The 21,880-nt window shown below is 41.3% G+C and overlaps 1 protein-coding gene across 5 annotated transcripts in view; it reads left to right on the forward strand.

Moving 5' to 3' along the window:
* The window catches only part of SYK (spleen associated tyrosine kinase), a 218,170-nt gene that overhangs the window by 136,968 nt on the left and 59,322 nt on the right, over positions 1–21,880 (forward strand). For 4 of the 5 annotated variants that reach the window (XM_068237920.1, XM_068237926.1, XM_068237936.1 and 1 more), the window contains exons 6-9: positions 1,288–1,337; positions 6,262–6,330; positions 14,256–14,331; positions 16,275–16,458. In XM_068237920.1, coding sequence (XP_068094021.1) covers positions 1,288–1,337; positions 6,262–6,330; positions 14,256–14,331; positions 16,275–16,458 — 379 coding nt within the window. The remainder of the gene's footprint in view (positions 1–1,287; positions 1,338–6,261; positions 6,331–14,255; positions 14,332–16,274; positions 16,459–21,880) is intronic. The other variant, XM_068237946.1, reaches the window with a different exon arrangement.

The raw sequence follows: 21,880 nt of genomic DNA on the forward strand, positions 1-21,880 counted from the left end.
TTTTTTTTTCAAAGTTCGCATCCCCATTGAAGTCTATTGCGGTTCGCGAACTTTAACGCGAACCGAACCTTTCGCGAAAGTTCGCGAACCCGGTTCGCGAACCGAAAATCGGAGGTTCGGCCCAACTCTAGTGTTAGACCCTTTGAAACCTCTTTTCCATCACTTTAGTGGCCACAATTAGTGTTTGTAGTTTTGACAGTTCGCCTGCCCATTTCGCGTGTTCGAGTTCGAGGTTCACGAACCAAAATCGGAGGTTCGCGACAACTCCACCCCCCAGGTAGTGCCTGACCCTAAGACTCCCCAGGTGGTACCTAACCCTAAAACCCCCTAGGTGGTACCTAAAGCCAAGACTCCCCACGTGGTACCTAACCCTAAGACCCCCCAGGTGGTGCCTAACCCTAAGACCCCCCAGGTGGTGCCTAACCCTAAGACCCCCCCCCAGGTGATGCCTAACCCTAAGACCCCCCCAGGTGGTGCCTAACCTTAAAGAGGAACGCTAGTGAAAATAGTGTAGTAAAAAAAAGTGCTTCATTTTTACAATAATTATGTATAAATGATTTAGACAGTGTTTGCTCATTGTAAAATCTTTCCTCTCCCCGATTTACATTCTGACATTTATTACATGGTGACATTTTTACTGTGGGCAGGTTATGTAGCTGCTCCTAGCTGTTTTGGCTGTTAGAGACAGCTGTAAACAGCTAATTCCTGTCTGTGAACATTGTTACATTGTGGCAGTTAGCCCAGAGTACCGCGGTACTCAGAGCTTCTTGTGGGAGGGGTTTCAGCACAAAATCAGTCATACGGCGCCCCCTGATGGTCTGTTTGTGAAAAGCATCATATTTCTCATGTAAAAGGGGGTATCAGCTACTGATTGGGATAAAGTTCAATTCTAGGTTGGAGTTTCTCTTTAAGACTCCCCTGGTGATGCCTAACCCTAAACCCCCTAGTGGTGCCTAACCCTTAGAGCCCCCCCCCCCCCCCCCCGCTTGTGATGCCTAATTTAACCCCCCCTGCACCCCCAAATCAAAAATCTGCTATAAAAGGGTGCACTTTTGTAGCAGAATCAAAAACCTTGTAGCCGAAAAACATACAGGCTACAAAGGGGTGCCCTACTGTAGCAGAAAACCTTGTAGCTGAAAAATATGGGCTACAAAGGGGCGCCTGCTTGTAGCCTATATCAAAACTCGGGCACCATTTTCACCACCTTTTCATACAGACAGCTCAGGCGCCCTTTTTAATGGATCCCATATTTGAACTGATACTAATCCTGTTCTTGTTTTTTTAAAGGTATGTTTCAATTTAGAGGGCGCTCTGAGCTTCCTACACCGCCTGTAGAGGTAAGATGCATTAGATATTCTGTGTACAAAATTTTAGTTAAACATGAAAACGCAAAAAAAATAAAGGCCAGTAGTGGCTAATTAATTATTAAGCTCTCGGTGCTCTGTGTACGCGGGTTTGTTACAAAAGGGAAAAGAAGTCACATTAATGGCTTATTCGGTCTTCCATAACCCAGCCAAATAAGTGGGTCAAAATTTTACTCGAGCTGTAGGTGAGGCTCGCGTGCACAGTACATGCGGTACCCTAGAGCCCGTTTTTAAATGGGCTTGGGTCTGCTAGTATACAATATAATAATATATATTATCCTTCATTAAAATCACTCAGCAGTTTCCATGTGCTAATGTAAAAATACATAATTGCAGGAAAGTTTATTATATCCATTTGGTAATAATATTAAAAAGGGCAGTGTGTGTAAACACCCGTATCATCTGACTTCATCATCTGCACGGTGCTAAGTATAGTCCGCTCCTGTGCAGTAGCACAGAGCCGCTTGTGCGCTGCTTTTTCCTCTGTGCAAGGGTGGCTTTTGTGTTACTATGCTGGTGTGAACCGTTCTAGTACCTGCGCTCATACAGAGGGGAAGAATGGCCACAAAGTAGAAGAGAGTCCAGGATGGCAGAAAAGGGGTCAGGGAGGATCGTGGAGGCCTTCGGTGCATCCTCTACCAATGAAAGTATTTTTTTTAATTCCTGACTCGCTTTCATTTTTATATGATCTCAAAGAAACCCTTTCCAAAAACACGTGAATCTTATTACAAAAAGTAGAAAATATTACATTTGTTCTGAGCAAACAATCTGTGAAGCAAATTTTATAAGCCCCGGCAAATCTTCTGTGCACAAACCGCGCACACCAATTGTACCAGTATTCACGCAAGTAACGTAACAGAGTTATAGACGCAATGCACTGGTTGTGTCCATGATGCAAGTTGTGCTTTATGCACATTGCATGCTACATTACTGGCGCAAATACCAGTAAAAATGTTCAAATGTATGTGTGCCATCTGCGCACTGTAATTTTACTGGGGTTTACTGAATCAACCTCATTGGGGTGTATGCATTAAACTGCCTTAAGCAGAATTACTGTACATGCAGAAAGTCTTACCACACTGTGAGCAGATGCATGCATGTAATGCGTTGTATTCTGCTCTACTGATCGTACAGTAAAACTTTACACACGTAATTCTGCTTAAAGAGACCCTGAACAGAGCTTGTGGGTGTGCATTTAAGCATACACACATATTTGGTACTGTGCATACATTCACGTTCCTCCTCCCTTTTGTCTGATATAAACTTTATTGACCTGGCAACTCTGCACAAAGTGGTGCTGTGATCTCCACAAACAGAAGATAGGTGGGTATGCTTAAATGCATGCTTTGCTTAGGGTCTCTTTAACGCAGTATACTGCATACATAATGTGCAGCGTGACTTTCTCATTCCGTTGCATTCCTGCTTTTATAGGTAAAACACAACACCCTTTGTGGATCTAGCCTAAAGTCTTTGCAAGGTAACTAGTTGTCCTGGAGATGATTGAGTTTTGTATGTCAAGAATGCAGAGTTCTACTTTAAACTGATAACTATCCCTTGTCGAGAAAGACACCTTGAACAAAGCATATCATATAACTGTGAATATTTCTATAGCAGCCAAACATTTTTATTTGGGTTCAATGTATCTAAAAGATAAAAAGTAAATGAAAGTATAAAAAGGATATGAAAGTCTTTGATAAATGACAAAAGAAAAGCAACGATCAAAGAAATGTTTTGGTTATTATAGAAATAGATCAATTTTCTTTGCTTAGCCATCGGATAATTGAAGATGAGCACAAGAGCTGATGTATTTATCATGCACCGCTTCATGCATTTTAACATCTATCTGCCACCAGTCACCACTGCTGATTGTTTTTTCCATAAATGATGAAATATAATACATTGATGAAGATCCAGCCATCATTAATTATTTCAGCTGCTAGGCCATCTAGTCATTACAAAGGTTAATTCAGGTCAAATATATTTTAAATGCAGTATATCAGTGATGTATAAATGATGAAGGTCCATATTTCAGACTGATTTCTGTTTACCGCTCTGTACCACACACACACTCACATACAGTATATATACCTGTATATATAACGGCTTGACATTTTGTACATTTGCAATCAATAAACATTTGATGACACAGCTATATGGAGAGGGGTGCTATCAATGTCCATTTGAGCCCATTTAAAGAAAAACCTTCAATGTGATGCCCAAATTTGTTGCAACGCCGACTTTTTTGGCCATTGTGCAGCAAATCTTACTTACTGTATTCACAGCTCTTTTCCCAAATATAATGTAATAAATGAGAAATAACCACTTACAAATTATAGACAAAAAGGATTTGAGGATAATAAAGATAGCACAGTTGTGTTATCACATTATATAAGACAAAGCCAGGCCGAATTCAGCAAATTGTTTTAAGTTTTCTCACAGGAGAGGTTTTCTCTTCTTATGTATAACATACCTTTTTAGCAAAAAAGAAGATTAAAAAAGTAAGTTAAAAAAATAATACAATACCTAACTTGCGCTACCCAAGTAGCACGCATTGGCCCTTATTCAATTCACATTTTCTGCAAACTTTTCTCTTATGTATACAGTGGGATGCGAAAGTTTGAGCAACCTTGTTAATCGTCATGATTTTCCTGTATAAATAATTGGTTGTTACGATAAAGTCAGTTAAATAGATCATATAGGAGACACACACAGTGATATTTGAGAAGTGAAATGAAGTTTATTGGATTTACAGAAAGTGCGCAATAATGGTTTATATAAAATTAGGCAAGTGCATACATTTGGACACTGTTGTCATTTTATTGATTCCAATACCTTTAGAATTATTGGAACTCAAATTGGCTTGGTAAGCTCAGTGACCCCTAACCTACATACACAGGTGAATCTAATTATGAGAAAGAGTATTTAAGGGGGTCAATTGTAAGTTTCCCTCCTCTTTTAATTTTCTATGAAGAGTAGCAGCATGGGGGTCTCAAAACAACCATGGTTTAGGGGAAGGATATAGAAAGCGGTCTCAGAGATTTCAGCTGTCTGCTTCCACAGTTAGGAACATATCGAGGAAATGGAAGACCACAGGCTCAGTTCAGGTAAAGGCTCGAAATGGCAGACCAAGAAAAAACTAAGATAAACAGACGTGACGAATGGTGAGAATAGTCAGTCAACCCACAGACCAGCACCAAAGACCTACAATATCATCTTGCTGCAGATGGAGTCACTGTGCATTGTTCAACCATTCAGTGCACTTTACACAAGGAGATGCTGTGTGCGAGAGTGATGCAGAGGAAGCCTTTTCTCTACCCACAGCACAAACAGAGCCGCTTGAGGTATGCTAAAGCACATTTGGACAAGCCAGCTTCATTTTGGAATAAGGTGCTGTGGACTGCTGAAACTAAAATTTAGTTATTTGGGCATAACAATGGGCATAATGCCTGGGGGAAAATGATCACAACATTCCAAGAAAAACACCTGCTACCTGCAGTAAGATATGGTGGCGATTACATCATGCTGTGGGTGGGGCTGTCTAGCCAGTGCAGGGACTGGGAATCTTGTCAAAGTTGAGGGACGCATGGATTCCACTCAGTGTCAGCAAATTCTGGAGACCAATGTCCAGAAATCAGACCAGAAAGAACACGACCCTAAACACTGCTCAAAATCAAAAGGCATTCATGCAGAGGATCAAGTACCATGTTCTGAAATGGCCATCTCAGTCCCCAGAGCTGATTATAATTGAAAATTTGTGGTGTGAGTTAAAGAGAGCTGTCCAGGCTCAGAAGCCATCAAACCTGAATGAACTACAGATGTTTTGTAATGAGCAATGGTCCAAAATACCTTCAACCAAAATCCAGACTCTCATTGGAACCCACAGGAAGCATTTAGAGGCTGTAATTTCTGCAAAGGGAGGATCTACTAAATATTGATTTAATTTCTCTTTTGTGGTGCTCAAATTTATGCACCTGCCTAATTTTGTTTAAACAATTATTGCACACTTTCTATAAATGCAATAAACTTCATTTCCCTTCTCAAATATCACTGTGTGTGTCTCCTATATGATCTATTTAACTGACATTTTTTATCATAACAACTAACGATTTATACAGGAAAATCATGACGATTAACAAGGTTGCCCATACTTTTGCATCCCACTGGATTTTCACACCTTATCAATAACATGCCTTTAAAGCCATCAGCCAGCAAAAAGATATTTACAATAATTTTGATAGTACTTTGTCACCTACTTTTTGATACTTTTTAATTGCCAAAGTGCTAAAGTTATTTTAAACAGGAGATTAAAAATGATCTCCTAGGAGAAAACTTAGGCAAAACAGTGAATTGAATAAGGGTCATTATGCCAATTAAATGGTGTGCATTTACACTAGTAACTCAAATGTTACCTTGGTAACGTGGGCTGCTCTAATTGCGCAACTGCGACTGTGCATGGCAGCTTTACCATTGGTATTGTTCCCCTTTATTTGTAAAATAACATTTAATCACAAAAACAAGAAAAGTAGGTTTCCAAAATAAGGTGTTCCTGCTTAAATTAGCTTTCTTATTACCTCTCTCACCTTGTTTTAAGCACACTTGCTCTTACTGTGTGCTGAAAAGTATTATAAAGATAAAGTGGAAATCGCTTGGATGAGAAAATAACTTTGATCAGAGCCAAAGTAAGAAGCAAGTATAAGGAATGAAATGGAAAGATATAGCAAAAAAAAAAATCTAGACACTTTCAGCAAAACTACACAGCTATGTATACAGTTTTAACCCTCAGCAATCTCTACATGTCCTTCCTTTTTTTTCTTTACTACCCTTAGACAGGGATAATACTGCATGTTATGAAAACTTGTTCTCATAGCCCATTTCTTTTTAACACTGTGGTTTCTAGAATTGGTCAGCAGGTGGAATAATCTCAAGAATCAAATCCTACTCCTTCCCCAAGGCTGGCAGCAAAAAGGTGCACTGTACACAGTTTTCCAAAGCTTTCTTAAAGGGACCCTGTTGCAGTTTCACACATATTCAAATGAACTTTGTTTTGTAACTTTAAAAAAAAATGTAGGTTGGCTTCTTTAACGATACGTTATTCTTGAGACATGGGCACCGACTAACATACTGAGAAAGAGAACTTCATGCTCATCTTTGAGTCAGTAAACAATATTAAGTGCCTAAAGGTGGCCAATAAAATGTTCAATTTTCCATTAAAAAAAAAAAATGTCATTTTGTTTTATTCAGTCAAGAAATGATCAAATTTCTTATTTTGTTTTTATATTCTTTGATTGGCTGTGGGTGAAAATTTCAGTTTTCCAGAAAACGAAATGTTATAGAATAGATTGTACATCTCTTGACTGACTCAAGTCATTTTTCTGAGTTTTCAATCCTTTTTTTCCCATAAATGAGAAAAAATCTAAACACCTATGTGATTGGTAAGATTTTTCAAAAGTTAAGGTGGCCATACACTAGTCGATTTGCCATCAGATCGACCAACAAATAGATCCCTCTCTGAACGAATCTGATCTGAGAGGCATCGGATGGCTGCCTTTACTGCAAACAGATTGTGAATCGATTTCAGCCTGAAACCAATCAGAATCTGTGAAGCTGCGCCCCCCCCCCCCCCCCCTCATACATTACCTGCTCCGCCTGGCGCGTGTCCCCTGGTCTCCGCTGTCTTCTTCTCCGCGCTTGGCTCCATGTCCGGCAGGCTTCACTGAACTTCCTGTCTGGGGGAAGTTTAAACTGCAGAGGGCGCTTTACTGTTTAAACTTCCTGCCGGGACAGGAAGTTCAATGAAGCCAGCCGGACTCGGAGCCCAGCGCGGAGAAGAAGACAGCAGAAAACAGGTGGACTCGCGCCGGGCGGAGCAGGTAATGTATTGCAGCTAGCATCGCTCGTCGGGCATTCGAACGCCACTATCGACGCACTCCCGACCCGCCGGTGATCGAGCAAGATCTTCCGCATGGACGGATCGACGGGAATCAATGGGAATGATTGATTTCGGATGGAAATAGATCATTCTGCCAGCGATTGCACAACAATTTCACAGCAGATTCGATCACAGTGATCGAATCTGCTGTATATTGGCGGGAAAATTGTTAGGTGTATGGGCCCCTTTACTGTCAATTTGAAAAATCCTTATTCTCAAATCGAAAAATATAAACATAGTATTGTGTGTCCACCTATCCTCTAGCATACTTAAGACCCTTATACAATTCACTATTTTTCCTAGGACAGTGCTGTCCAACTTTGCTCGCATGGAGGGCCGTTTTTTTAAGACCACATAGTGGAGGGCTGTCAGACCTCCCCGAACTAAGCCCCCCCCCCCCAAAGGAAAAAAAAATAGCAGCAGTTTCCTCACAAAATGCAATTAGAGTGATAGCAAATTTCCCCACACAATGCAGTCAGATTGACTGCAGATTTCCCCACAAAATGCAGTCAGATTGGCCGGAGATTTCCCCACAAAATGCAGTCAGATTGGCCGCAGATTTCACTATAATTCCTTTCCCTCATGCTGCGGCTGCTTAAATGTAAATATTTACACACCCCCGCCCCCTCATTCTCCCCCGTGCTGCCGCCTCTAACACACCTAAGATCGGCGGTGGGCGGGAGATCGGAGCTAGTCAGACCGGCGCATTGCAGCCGTGCGGTGTATTTAAATGCAGGAAGTGGCATCATCGTTCATGTCCAGCACTTACAGTCCACCGTGCGGCTGCTATTCACCGGTCTGGCTGGTTCCTATCTCCTGCCAGCCGCCGATCTGAGGTGTGTTAGAGGTGGCAGCAGCACGGGAGAGAACGAAGGGGAGGGCTGTAAATATTTACAGACCAGCAGCCGCAGCATGGGGAAAGTTGTTAAAAAAAAGTCCTCTCAGCTCTGGGGACTCAGGGGGCCGCAGCAATTTTTCATCTCCTGTTGAAAATAACTTTTCAGCACTCTGCAGTTGAAAAAGTACCAAAAAGTAGGTGGAAAAGTACTGTCACAATTATTATGAGTATTTGCTTGCTTGCTTGTGGCTTAAAGGGCATTTTATTGAGAAGGTGTGAAAAGATCTCCTAGGAGAAAAAGTTAATTAAATAAGGACCCTGGGGCATAAAGCAGGCCAAATTTTCACAGCTAACCTTTTGTTGCTTTAGATTTGGGAAAACGTGCTAAAAAAACAAAAACATTGTTTCAACATCTAAATTTACTTCATGTGTGAGAAACTACCAGTCTCCCTTTAAGTATTTGCAGGTTTGGCAGCTATGCTTATACAGCTTGCATTAAAGTAACATTGCAGGTTTCATGCTCTTTTTGGGGAAAAAATCTATTTCATTTAGCATCAAAGAAACATGAGATGTAGAATGAAGGTATTTCATCGTAATGGATTATTATAGCATTATTTTAGCCTTAAAGGGAACCTTAACTGAGAGGGATATGGAAGTTTCCTTTTAAACAATACCAGTTGCTTGTCAGTCCTGCTAATATCTTTGGCTGCAATAGTGGCTGAATCACACACCTGAAACAAGCATGCAGCTAATCCAGTCTGACTTCAGTCAGAGCACCTGATCTGCATGATTTTTCAGGGGCTGTGGCTAAAAGTATTAGAGACACAGGATCAGTAGGAGAGTCAGGTAACTGGTATTATTTTAAAAGAAAAAAATCATATCCTTCTCAGTTTAGGTTCCCTTTAACATCCTCCATTCCTATGCAACTGTTCTTCTGTGCGTTTGCCACTATACCCATTTTAATGCTTATTGCCTATTCACCTAGCTTTCCGTGTCCTATAAAATCTCCTGGGTAAACACTCTATCTGGCCCAGCTGATGGTATTTTAGTTATGAGGCAAGGTGGAATCTGTACTTTCATCTTAAGGCCTGGCTGGGACCCACTAGCAGCACTTAAGTAGCGTTTGCAGATCGCTGTCAATTGGCAATGCATTACAGCAGTGGAAACCTATGAGGGTGGCTCCATTGCATTGCTTGCACCCGGGCCAGGCTGCAGCATTTGTGGATCAATTGCATTGAAAGGATGCAGGGTCAAATCGCTATCGCAACGGGAATCACAGTAAAATCGCGGACATCCAGGCAAAATCGCGGACATCCAGGCAAAGCACCGCTAGTGAGTTCCAGACCTTAGTTTGTGTTAGTGTCCACAGTTATTGCTCCAGTTTGTAACTAGTTTTCCCTAAATTGTTCCTGGAATAAAATAGGGACATTAGCTTTTGAGCTTCTCTGTGGAACAGTTAATGGTATAAAAAAAAAGTTATAATCACAATAATTAGATCAAATCTTAAGGAATAGCAAAATCTTTGGAATCTACTAAGACATTTCCTCAATCCATATTTTCTTATGCCATGAGCCAGCAGTGTTGCTTTAATTGACCTAATCATGTGTGCATTTCTAAATTCTCCTAACATTTTGCTTGTGCCTTTCTAACATTTTGCTTTGAAAATTAAAACAGAGAAAAAAGGCGTGTGCGGTGCATTTGTCTTAACAGATCCTGGTACAAACAATGCAATTTAAATATAGTGTTGTATGTGGTGAATTACTCTGACCAGATTTGTATTTATATACACTAATCTTACATATTTTATTATGTAAATACGTTTTGTCTTGGATGTAAAATAGCTGAACTACAGCATTACCTGTTTTATTTGCATTTAAAGTTAATTTATACCTTTATATTTACCGTAATAACTAGTCTATAACAAAATCATAAAAATGCATATATGCAAGTTGAATTCATTTGTTTTCTAGATTTCACAAATCTTAGGTATAGGAAGTCGAATCATTTAATTGGGCCGCAAGGACATTTGGTCAAGGCAATACTTTCAGTGTAAATTAATCAGTTAAAGAATATCAGGTGCAGCCTCTAAAATGTGGGCGTAATGATACAATTTAATGGTTAGGTTTTATATACCACTAGTAAAAAGGCCCGCCTGTTAAAAACTGGGCGCTAGACCACGTCTGCTAAACCCCGGCAACACGCATACCACTCACCTGTCCCCCACCACTGTCCGAAGTATGTGCACACAGGGAGATGCTGGCAGTTGGAAAAAGCTGTTATTTCCCACAATGCAATGAGATTCTCAGACAGAAAACTGTCAAGTCTGGAAAGAGGGACACACACACACAGAGACAGGACGCAGAGACACTTAGGTATTATTATATAGGACTACAATGATATTACAAGCTACAATAATGTAATGGTTTAAATGTTAGGTATACATGGGGGGGGGGTATGAGCTATACATAACGTCCCAGCAGTTTAATGGTTTCAGGGAGGTTGGTGTTAGACACAGATGGTGGGAGGTTATTGTTAGGCATAGATGCAGGGAATGTTATGCTGGGAATACACGGCTCGATTCTGAGCCATTTGGATGGCTCGATAGATAATTTCCGACAGGTCCGATCTCCCGCCCGATAGTTTCCCTACTCGATTCTGCATGGAGGACAATGGGAAAAGATAAGAAAAATGAGCAGAAGATAAGAGAATTGCCTGCAGAATCGAGCGCGGAAAAAGATCAGGCACGGAATTAAGTGCCAATATCGAGCCATGTATGCCCAGCATTAGTGTGAGATTAGAATAAGATAATATTGTTCTCTCACTTACAAAATTACCACAAGCCGTAAAATAAAATAAAAAAAAAAAAAAAAACCTAACACCTTAAACACTTCATAAAAACTTCATTTCTTTTAAAAAATATAATGTTTCATATTTGTATTGTCTCTGCTATAGTCAATGTTAAATGAAATATCCCAAGCAATGTAATTCTTAGGGGTCTTTGTAGAAATTTGATTGAAGACCTTTCGATGACCATCCATTCTGATGAACTACCGCTGCAATGCTGGAAAGGAAGCCCTAGCAAAAGCACATTTAGATCTCTTACTGAGTCTCCCTGAACTCCACTGAACTGACTAATCAGAATTCTCAGCTGTAGGCGCCATCATCGTTCAGCGCAAAAGACCAATAGGAAACCTCAGCAGAAGATCCAAAGGTGCCTTTGAAAGGGTTCTATGATGTTAACAGTATTTTGCAGTGTTCAGAGAGGAGGGCACCTTGGAAAATACATGTTTTACTTGACACAAGGCTTTTTATTGGACCATTGATTTGACCAATTAGAATCTTCCTCAGGAAGTAGCAATGTACCAATGGGGAGCCTTGGTGGTAGAATTAAAGATGCTTTTTTTCTTTTCTTTTTTTTTAATATTGCAATGGCTGAATAGTGGAGCAAATGGTCATCTAGGTCGTTTCAATCATGATTTAAAAAAAACAAAAACAAAAAACAAAACACAAAGTATTTTGCAGATTGGAACATGAAATTGGATTATTTTTAATTAAGTGTGTTTTGTATGTAGTCTGTCTTTTTTTGAGCTTGAATACTTAAGTATTAATATACCCCTACACTCACTCATAATGCGTGGGGACAAAAATAGATATTTGACAAAGATGCTTCCAGATTCCACCATAAGTCAGGAGGATTTTTTGTCCCCTCTCTTGCAGAGCACCCCCCATCAAAGGTCATTAATGTTTAGGGGTGGAGCTGGTGCCTGCTGGCTTAGCTACTCTGGCAATAGCTGCAAAGGAGAGAATGATTTTAAAATAGAAGTCTGGGGTGGTCAGTGCTTTGAAATTTGAAAAATATAAAAAAAACAAGAAGATCAGGAAAAACAAAAACAAAAAATTAAAATAAAAGGAAAAAAAAGCATAATTCTGAGCAGAGTGATATATCTTATGCACAAAAAGGTTTTATTCTCATTCTCAACCAAAATGTTTGTGACCAATCAGTACTGAAAGGTTGATCATGCAGGACCAGATTTCTGACTCAGAAAATGTGAAGTTGCAGCAAGAACTTACCGTATATACTTGTGTATAAGCCAACCTGCATATAAAGCCAAGATACCCACTTTCCCCTCAAAAACAGGAAAAAGTGATTGACTCGCATATAAGCCCCCTCCACTTTATGCATAGCGAGATGTGCCCCCAGGTATCCACTATTAAAGAAAACCAGAGACCACAGATACTTACCTTTTTATACATACCTGCGGCTTCCTCCAGCCCATGGAACCATAATTGCAAATTCATAAAATAATAACAGCCAATAAGTGCAAAAGTGCATATAATAGAAGCTAAAATAAACAGAAAGTGCCAGTGTTCAGGAAACTAAAGCTGAAAAACAGCCATAATCAAGATAAATACCAATGTGCTATTGTTAACAATCTATAGAGTGCAGAGTGTGTAAAATAGCAGCTATAAACTGAGAAACTGCTTGTGGTCAGTAAATTGATAGGTGTCGGAACAACTAATGTCACAAGAAACAGTGAGCTGCACAGAAACATACTACCATATATGAATAGTACACATGAACAGCTAAACATCCACAGTAAATACAAACTCCACATGAACACAGCAGACAAACCAACCACCTCAGTATTCATAGAAACAAGCTGCCGACAGAGATGAACTGAGTGAGTGACCAAGAATAGGAACAGAGACAATAGAAGATGCATATAAAATGGATGAATCAATGTAGAGGAGCCAACTTGCCCACAGAATGAGAGAAAAGAGAGTTGGGCGTCACCAACCAGGAAGTGCATCCCTAACCGCCGGCACTAACATATAGCACTGCTCGCTCCGGGGGCACAGGTCAGTCTTGCACCGCACACTAACCATGTTGCGTTGGGGGACAAAAATATAGTGGGGAGCAGGAAGTACCTGGATTGCATTGCTTCCCTGTAAATCTGTACATGAGTACTGACAAGTTCTGTACATAATACGCACATCTCACTCTACCAGCTGGCAGATGCAGGATCCTGCTGCACGATGAGTTCCACAGCACTGTTGGTTCCAAGATCCTAACTGCTCCACTCACGTATAATCCGAGGGGCTAACGTTTAGCACATTTTCTGTGCTGAAAATTTTGGCTTATACGCTAGTATATACGCTATATGTTTTGGTCACTTTGCCAAAATAAGATTATACGTTAGGCACAACATAGTTCGTGTGTAGTGCAAATTGTGCTGATGGCTTGTGTTCAATCAATCTAAAGGTGGCCTTACACTAATGTTTTAAAAAAAATCTGATTGACTTTTTTCCACTTGATCAAATAAATCTAAATATCGGGCCGAGGCTTAAAGGGTCATGTTTTCAAAAATATAAATGTATTTCTTTGGACCTTTTAAATTACACAATCCCTATTTTCTTTCGTCCAATGGAGTTTTTACTGTGTTCTGTTTTTATCTATACATAAATTTACATTTATTTTAATAATTGTATTCAATTTTTGGAAAAAAAAATGTGTCCATGATGAGTGAAAGAGCAGAACACTTATTTCAGGGTCTCATTGGGCAGAGTTTCATGTTGGTGATTTGAGAGTGCAAATTTTTTTTACATTTCTCAGTCATGGTCTTTAATGCAATTTATATGCTGTGTTAATGCAAAGTGTATTCTGTATAAAAATAACGCATGTTTACCATTTGAGCTGTGGAATGGGGTGCACTAATTTTTGCCTTTTTTGTCGTTTCTACTGTATTCTATTTATATCTATTAGATTATTTTATCAAACATACCATACACCATCCAGTTTTCAAAGCAATCATCCTGATTTTGTCAGATCAGCTCTAAAAAAAAAAGCTCTATAAAAAATAATTGAAAATCGATTTTCAAAAAAAGATTTTTGATTTCTTCTCTATTCGATCATTTTGAATAAATGGGAAAAGCAAACAATTTGATTGTACAGTGTATGGGCACCTTTAGATAGATCCAGATTACTTTCTTGTATCTCAATCAAACTGAATTTTTTCGCTCTTAAGTTTTTTTTTCAGAAGTGGTTGCATTTTTATGCTAAATGTTTTCAAGTCTCATCCTTTAAAAAATGAGTATTAATCTTATTTGTTATCTGCAATTGTAGCAAGGTTTGGCATCTCGCACCAACAGTGTTTCCACAATAAATCCATATGTCACAAGACCAAAAGCGGGTGAAAAAGGTGAGCAGACTGGTGTTGTACTTTGTTCTCTGGTTGAACTCGATAGACGTGTGTCTTTTTTCTACCCAAATAACTAATGTACCATAAATAAGCATTATTTTTTTAATGCTTACATTAACTGGAGTATTTTTTTTATAATTTGTTAATTTTTTGGATGCAATAATACTGGGACTAAAAATATCCCAAGAATTACTGGAGTCCTTTTATTTACTTTTTCATTGAATATAAACAGTAATTGAAAGTGAGACAGTAGGCAAAATATGCTCCCTTTCTTTATAGCTAGATGGACTGTGAGTAAATATCAATACTATTTACAGTACCTTCATTTTTACCAAGATCCCACAAAATTCTGTTGGAAACAGTACAGTAGGTCCCAACTGGCATGCAACACAAACATTATATAAAAATGAAATCTGTACTTACCTGGGGCTTCCTCTAGCCCACAAGGGTCCCCTGTGTCCTCCTGGCTCCTCTCTCGGTCCCGCTGGCAACATCATTACTGGCGTCACCCGGGCAGTTTCGGCCCAACACTTCCTGAATGGTGATGCTCCGCATCATCATGCCGGCCGATACGTGTCTTCACAGCAGCCGGCGTGACAGTCCTGCACATGCGCGGTTTTCGAACTCTGAACCGCCGGTGTGATGATGCGGAGCGTCACCGTTTAAGAAGTGTTGGGCCGACACTCAGCCCGGATGTTGCCGGTAATGAAGTCGCCAGAGGACTGGGAGAAGAGCCAAGAGCCTACAGCCTACGGTGGGCTGGAGGAAGCCCCAGTTAGTACCGATTTCATTTTTATCTACTGCTCAGGGTCCCTTTAAAACAAATCTAAAGTGAAAAATGTATTTCAGTTTTAATACATACCTATGAAGAGATAAAAGCCCTGGATACCATAGAACCCTCCTGTCCCTCAGTCCGTTGTTCCCACACTGCCCCTGGTGGAAGCTACTTGTTCTTCTAGGCCTTTGGCACTCCTCATGCAGCCTATGAAAGTACTCACGTTCTTGAGTAGTTCAGAAGAAAAGTGCATCTGTACAGTGCATGCCCGAGATCACACTCAAGTGTGCGCGGTACAGTTGCGCTCAACTTCAGAACTACTCAGAGAGGCAAGTCATTCTGAAGGCTGCACAACGAGTGCCAAAGCCCTATTCATCATAGCTGGTTGAATAGCTTCACCGGGTACTGCACAGGAATGATGGGACGGAGCAAGCATGGGGAAGGCTCTATTATGGTGACTGCTTTTTGTGATGTATGCTGCCCTTGTAACTACCTGTATTTATCTGGTACAATCACCACTGACTGATAGCACAAATCAGAGATAAAAAAAAAATCTGAGATAATTAATGTTTTATAACACACGCCTATACTTATGCTGGGATTACACCGTAAATTTTTCAGCAGATAGATGGTTCAATAGATTTCCAACATGTCCAATCTTATTTTCGATTGTTTTTCTGATCGATTTCTCATAGAAGTGAATGGAAATTGATAAGAAAAGATAAGAAAATCGATCGGAAAATAAGATCGGACAGTAAATCGACTGAAAAATCTCATCGTGTGTTCCCAGCATTACACTACAGATTGTGCCTGCACAATGCTAAATTGTCTTGTGAATGCTCTACAACCCACCTGGCACTGCTCCCCCTGCCCCCCATCCACATACATACCGCTCCCCAGCATGGCTGCTACAACTATGGCTTTTCTTACCTATATAAGGTGTGAAGCTAAATACCACGTGATGCAGCCATCCTGTGGGTACAGTCCCCTCCAGCATGGTTAATGGACTTCCTTAATTTTCTCTGACCATTCACTGGTGCACCAGGGCATTATGGGAAAGCACACCAAGCTCACTAAACTTTGAGCTGAATGGAACTTCTTCCTGAATCTAAAAAAAATCAGCACTACTGAGCATAAGCAAGGTGAATTCTGTGCTTTATGTCAACAGTTTCAGAAGCTTTACTGCACTCCTTGCCAATGGACACTGATGTGTATCGTGGAATCTATGAAGACCCCGATGAGCTGAGAACTCAAACTGTCAAAATAAAGCGAGAACAGCTCATGTTAGCTGACATTGAACTGGGTTCTGGCAACTTTGGAACTGTGAAGAAGGGAATCTTTAAAACAGCAAAGTAAGTCTGATGTACCATATGTGTTATTGTAGTTACAGTATCTCATTTGGGATACATCCTGAAGCAAATCTGCAGATGAAAAAACTCAAATTTAAATTGTTTTTTTTATTCTATTCTTCTTTTATGGATCTTAAATATTGCAAGCAGCCCCAACCTGCCATCCACCCTAGCTATATCCCACCACAATACTGAACAGAAGCCCAGCAAGCCCACCATGGAATGTTTTAATTTCCCACTATGGCAAAACAATTCTAATAATTCACCATAGGAAGTCCATTATGTGAAGAATACAGAACATATTTTTTTCATTATGAACCCTTTAGGATTTAAACGAGGGCAGAGTTGCTCCATTTTCTTGCACATGTAAATGAAACCAAAACGACAACCTGGTGAAAATCAATCAAAAATTTGCCACTTGTTTTTGGACATTGCACCCGAATCCCCATTGCGATTCATTGGGACAGCCAGGGGATTTTAATTCAGCTTCACTTCTGCACTCCAGTGGAAAAGGGGCCTCATGGTAAATTGCCCGTTTTTTAGCTACTTACCTGGAACAAGATATTTGGGGTTCTCTTATTAAATGGGGCTTCAAGGTTCCACCATATGTTCTCCATACAGTACCTTTTCCTCTTCTGTTATAAACTGTTATAAATCACCTTTAGATCCAGCACCAGCAACTTCTTACAGTTGCGTCTCACAGACTGTGAGATAACTTGACTCTCAACACAGCAAGCAGGAGATAGACTTTTCTCAGTCTTCTTCAGTATTTAAGGAGTTTATTCACTACACAAATATACAGATATAGTTCATCATATCCTAGCAAAGCAAGATTCCCATGTTTAAGTCCTTGGCGTTACAGCTCTTGACTAACCTCCCTCCTGGTTGTTAGTCAGTTACCTTCTTTCTAGACTACGTTACTCTAGACTACCTATGTACAGCATACATTAGATCAGATTACATGAAGAATGAAAATACTTAGAGGTCCCACTCAGCATCTAGGTAGCATGAAGTAGGAAGCAGAGCAGGAATCAGAGAGAGCTCTTTCAGCTCGTCCGCTTCTTTAATACCGACTAGGAAAAAATTAAATGTGACCTCATCTTCGCCATCCCCCAGACCCGACTATTGGCTGAGCCCTCTCGTGGTGTCATAATACCCACCTACTCGATTAATATTTAATGTCACTTTTCCCTTACTTACTGGAATTTGGTATTTAGAAAACATGGCCTATGTTTACTGTTCTTGTGGTGTACATGTTGAGGTCAGTGCAGGCCTGTGGCCTTCTTTCAGGAACATGTTCTCGGTATCTGCGTGTATCATCTGCTACACGCAGACACCGAGATGCTCCTGCCTGCATCACAAGAAACTCTATTTATTTTAAAGGCATACTCTGCGGACAAGCCTTTTACATAAACCTCAGGCCAAATAACTGAGGCCTACTTAAATTATAACAATTGCCCCTAAAATGGCTTGATCCGCAGATCCCAACTTCTGAACCCAACCGTACCTGGTTTCTTTTCTTTATGTTTCACTTTCCGATGTTCGTGCTCACACAACTTCTCTGCTCTAGGCGGTTATCCCTGGGAGAGTGGGCAAGACCTCTTTGTCTTCCTGTAACCAGGCTCTCTGGGGATGCCCTACTTCTAAGTCCCTCTATACCACATGCTCAGCATTTGCGTCACTTGCGTATCACTCACAAACTTGCATGACCACAGAAAAGTGAAACTCGTTTGTCTGTTACACAACGGAGCAGTGCCAGGTGTCTTCTAAAAGAACGCCTTTATACAATCAGCTCCATCACCGGTACTGCTACACCTATACCCGTATCCCTGTATATCCCTTAATTTGGAAATATTGGTTCATGAGATTGTTTATGAGGCACCAATCTCTTGACCGTGTTAATTTGTTTTACGTAAGTTTAACACACAACCTCACCTGCATAATGATGCCTAAAGTTGTCATCCCCATCCAGACGACCAGTGGGTGTAGGAAGAACTTTTGAACTGCAGAGGCCCAGTCCGAGTGTCCCTGAAACATCGCCGGAAACCTTTCCCACCAGGTCAGACTGGAACTCACCTGCTTATTTTTGTGTTCTACCTTGTTAAGATCACCTGGATCATGGTGAAATCTTACCTCTAACTTAGTGTACTGTCTGTTTAACCGTTGTAACAAAGTGTGGTCGTCTTGGATCAAACCCTGTTCCCCTTTGTCCCATGTCGTGTTCTCTTTCAGGAGGGGGACCTCCCGTGAAACTTTGAACTTTAGAGTTCTCTTAACAATTTGAGAAATAACGTCATCAAACCTGGATGACTTGATCCATATGGGATCTCCGCTCACACAATATGTTCCCCTTGACAAATCCCCCTTATCGGAACAATTATGAAAATGTACCTTGAATGTGTCCTTAGACATGATGCTAAAAAAACAAACCTTTCCTTCAGCCACCGGAACTATCGGTTTGGCTTCAGGGTGGATCTTTTGAATGGTAGCCTTGCATTCTGTGTTATTGAGCCAGCAGGCTTCTTCACTAAATTTGACTTGCCCCGGCAAACACAGGTACCTCTCTGAGAATTGCCCGCATGAGGACAACTCTACTTGTTTCACCTCCCCGTCTAGCACCAAAAAAGGTTGACCTCTCAGGTCATGGTGTAAGACATGTGTTGAGGTGGGAACTAAGGAAGTGGCGGTGCCTAAAGAAATGTTGCACCCTTTTACATTTGTTCACCCAAACATCTCGAAACTTCCATGCAAAAGATCCTTCTCCAGAAAAATCGATATACCTCCCCTTGTCCAATCTCCGTTGTACAGGATCTTTTAGCCTCTTCCTGACAAAATATGTCCCCAACTGTCCTGATTGGACCTCTTCCCCCCTTATGTCCTGAGGCACAATATGTACCTGAGGTCGGGAAGACTCTACTCTCTGCAATCTTTCAATTAAGAGTACCTCTTCACTTATCCAACTAGCATGAGGATAAATGGCTGCATATGGGCTGTGTAATATCGTCTCCTGTTGTGACCCGTGTAGTGTGAATGGGGTTCCCTGTGTTGGCTCTCCCTCCCCCGGGATTGCTCACCCCACCTTCTTTGTCACCTGGAAATGTGGCTTGATCTCGATTTTTACTTCTTGTTCTCGAGAACCACCACCCCTCGGCTTTCCAGCCTTTACGTGTGTATAGTTGTTTCAGAGACACCCTCTGTTGGCAACCCCAGAGTGTAATGTTGTCCCCTGCGTCTCTCTGGCAGGAGAATTGACGCCTCCTGCTCGTTCCTCTCCAATCTGGAACCATCTCACTCTGGATAACCAAGACAAGGTACCCCCGAATCACACACTCCACCTTTTGCATGTATCCATTGTACTGCAATGTACCTTTTAACAAAACTTTGGATCGGTGAATCGATTCTGGGAGTGTGGCATTCAATAGCAGATTTACACTGCCATTCAATTCATACTGCACGCACACCTGACCCTTCACACCTTCCACCCACATTGTGCCATGAAATTTGTTTGCACCTGGCACTTGTGTTCTCATTAACCCCTTATTATACATGAGAATGTCCTCTCTTCGTTCTCCTAGGACGAAATGGCAGCCTAGGATCACCATCAGCACAGTACTCTTTATTATAAAAGCACCTCCTTGGGAAAGAAAAACATTAGCAATTTGCATTATGCTTTGCTCAGTCAGTTTTTTTAGTCGTTTTCCGATCTCAGGAACCTCGGTTTTTAGTCTCTTTCCAATTTCAGGAATCTCGCTGTTCTCCAAACTCAGATTGGCATCTGGAACCTTTCGCTTATCCGACTGACATCTCCATCTTTGCTGCCAGCACTGCAGCTGTCTCGAGTCCATATTGCCAAACTCCTGAAATCGAAATACAAACAAATCAATTCTTATTAATGATTTGGGATTCACCCTGCGGCTTGTACTCTGTACACTTTAAATTGATCAATATATACCGGAATTGATCTCGTTACTTTATGATTCTCATGAACTCTGTTTACTCTTTTTGGTAGATTGGAGTTAAACTTCTCTCCCCTACCTAAGTACTATCCTAAGTACTTACCTGGATAAAATATGCTCCTGCGGACTTCACCTTTGGAAGCTCTCACCTCATTGCAGGCTCCCTCCACATCCCCCCCCTTACTGTACATACGCGGCCGTCGCATGCACAGATTACGGATGCCTCACCTGTTGCTGCTTTGCAGGTGAGCCTGCAATGCTCTTACTCATTTGTGCATTTACTTATCCAGAACCTCATTGCGATACCAGCTCTGCTAGAAGTTCTGTGTGTTTTACCCTCCGACCAATGTTTGCCGTGCTACTACCCCCATACTACAAAAAAAAATGGCTGCCTCCCTGTAGGAAGGAGCACTTTGCACTTAAACTACACAGGGTGCAGGGCTAAGCATTCCAGCGTCAAATGCCTGTATGCAGATCCCTGAATGCCCACTTGGTAGGTAGTCGTATGGCAAACCTGTACTGATACACTGTCACTCTGTAAATGGCAATTCTTTCGTCTTTATAATTGCCCCATGAACTGCTGTCAGTTCTTGTTCTTTGTGCAACACTTGGTAGGAGCTGGAAAAACATATTTGACCAATCAGTGGACGAGAAAAACGCACAAACATACCCAGCCCAGCATTGACCTCTCAGTCAAGCTCTGGCCCTGTCCACGACAAAAAACGGAAAAAACGTTACCGCTCTGCAGCCGCGGCGACGGATACCTGGATTGGTCAACTCCTTTTTCTCCAACTCCGGCACCCCCTGATGCACTGTCCCCCTTTACTCTATTGGGAACTCATGCTGCACCACCCGTTAAGATGCCTCACTTAAAGGAATAATCCCATAAGCCACTCACTACAGATACTTTCCTGATCTGCACTGCGCTTGCAAATCCCACCCTGGGAAATATCTGACTTGTACGTGTCTCCCTGTCCCTAGCTGGGAAACACTTCCTATCCGTGACCAAGCTAGTCTCGCAGCAACTGCTTGGTGCACGTATTCTGGCATTCCTTTCCCTGGACCCAGGCTCTGGGGAAATACTCCGGGATCCGAGATACTCAGTAGAATGTCTCATTATCTCTACCCTCCCTTCCTTTCAGCTACTCTGCCCGGAGCCGCGAGCACAGCCTGACGTGACGTGGATCCTGAGCCCCCAGCCCCTGCCATGACGTGTGGGGGCCATGACTCTTGGGGGCGGGCTCTTCCCAATGCCGCCATTTTGAGTCCTGGACTGCCAGCTAAGATGGCTGCTATCAATCTCCCACAGCAACCTCTTAATCCTATACACCTTAGGAGAAAAAACAAGATCAAACAGAACAAACATTTTATGCCTAGTAACATATTGCATCAATACACATTGCAGAGAAGCAGCATTCCGCTACAAACACTCTTGGATACCTGCGTGAAAAACTTAGAAATAACCCGTC

Source organism: Hyperolius riggenbachi, chromosome 1 (assembly GCF_040937935.1).
Source record: "Hyperolius riggenbachi isolate aHypRig1 chromosome 1, aHypRig1.pri, whole genome shotgun sequence".
Classification (NCBI taxonomy): domain Eukaryota; kingdom Metazoa; phylum Chordata; class Amphibia; order Anura; family Hyperoliidae; genus Hyperolius; species Hyperolius riggenbachi.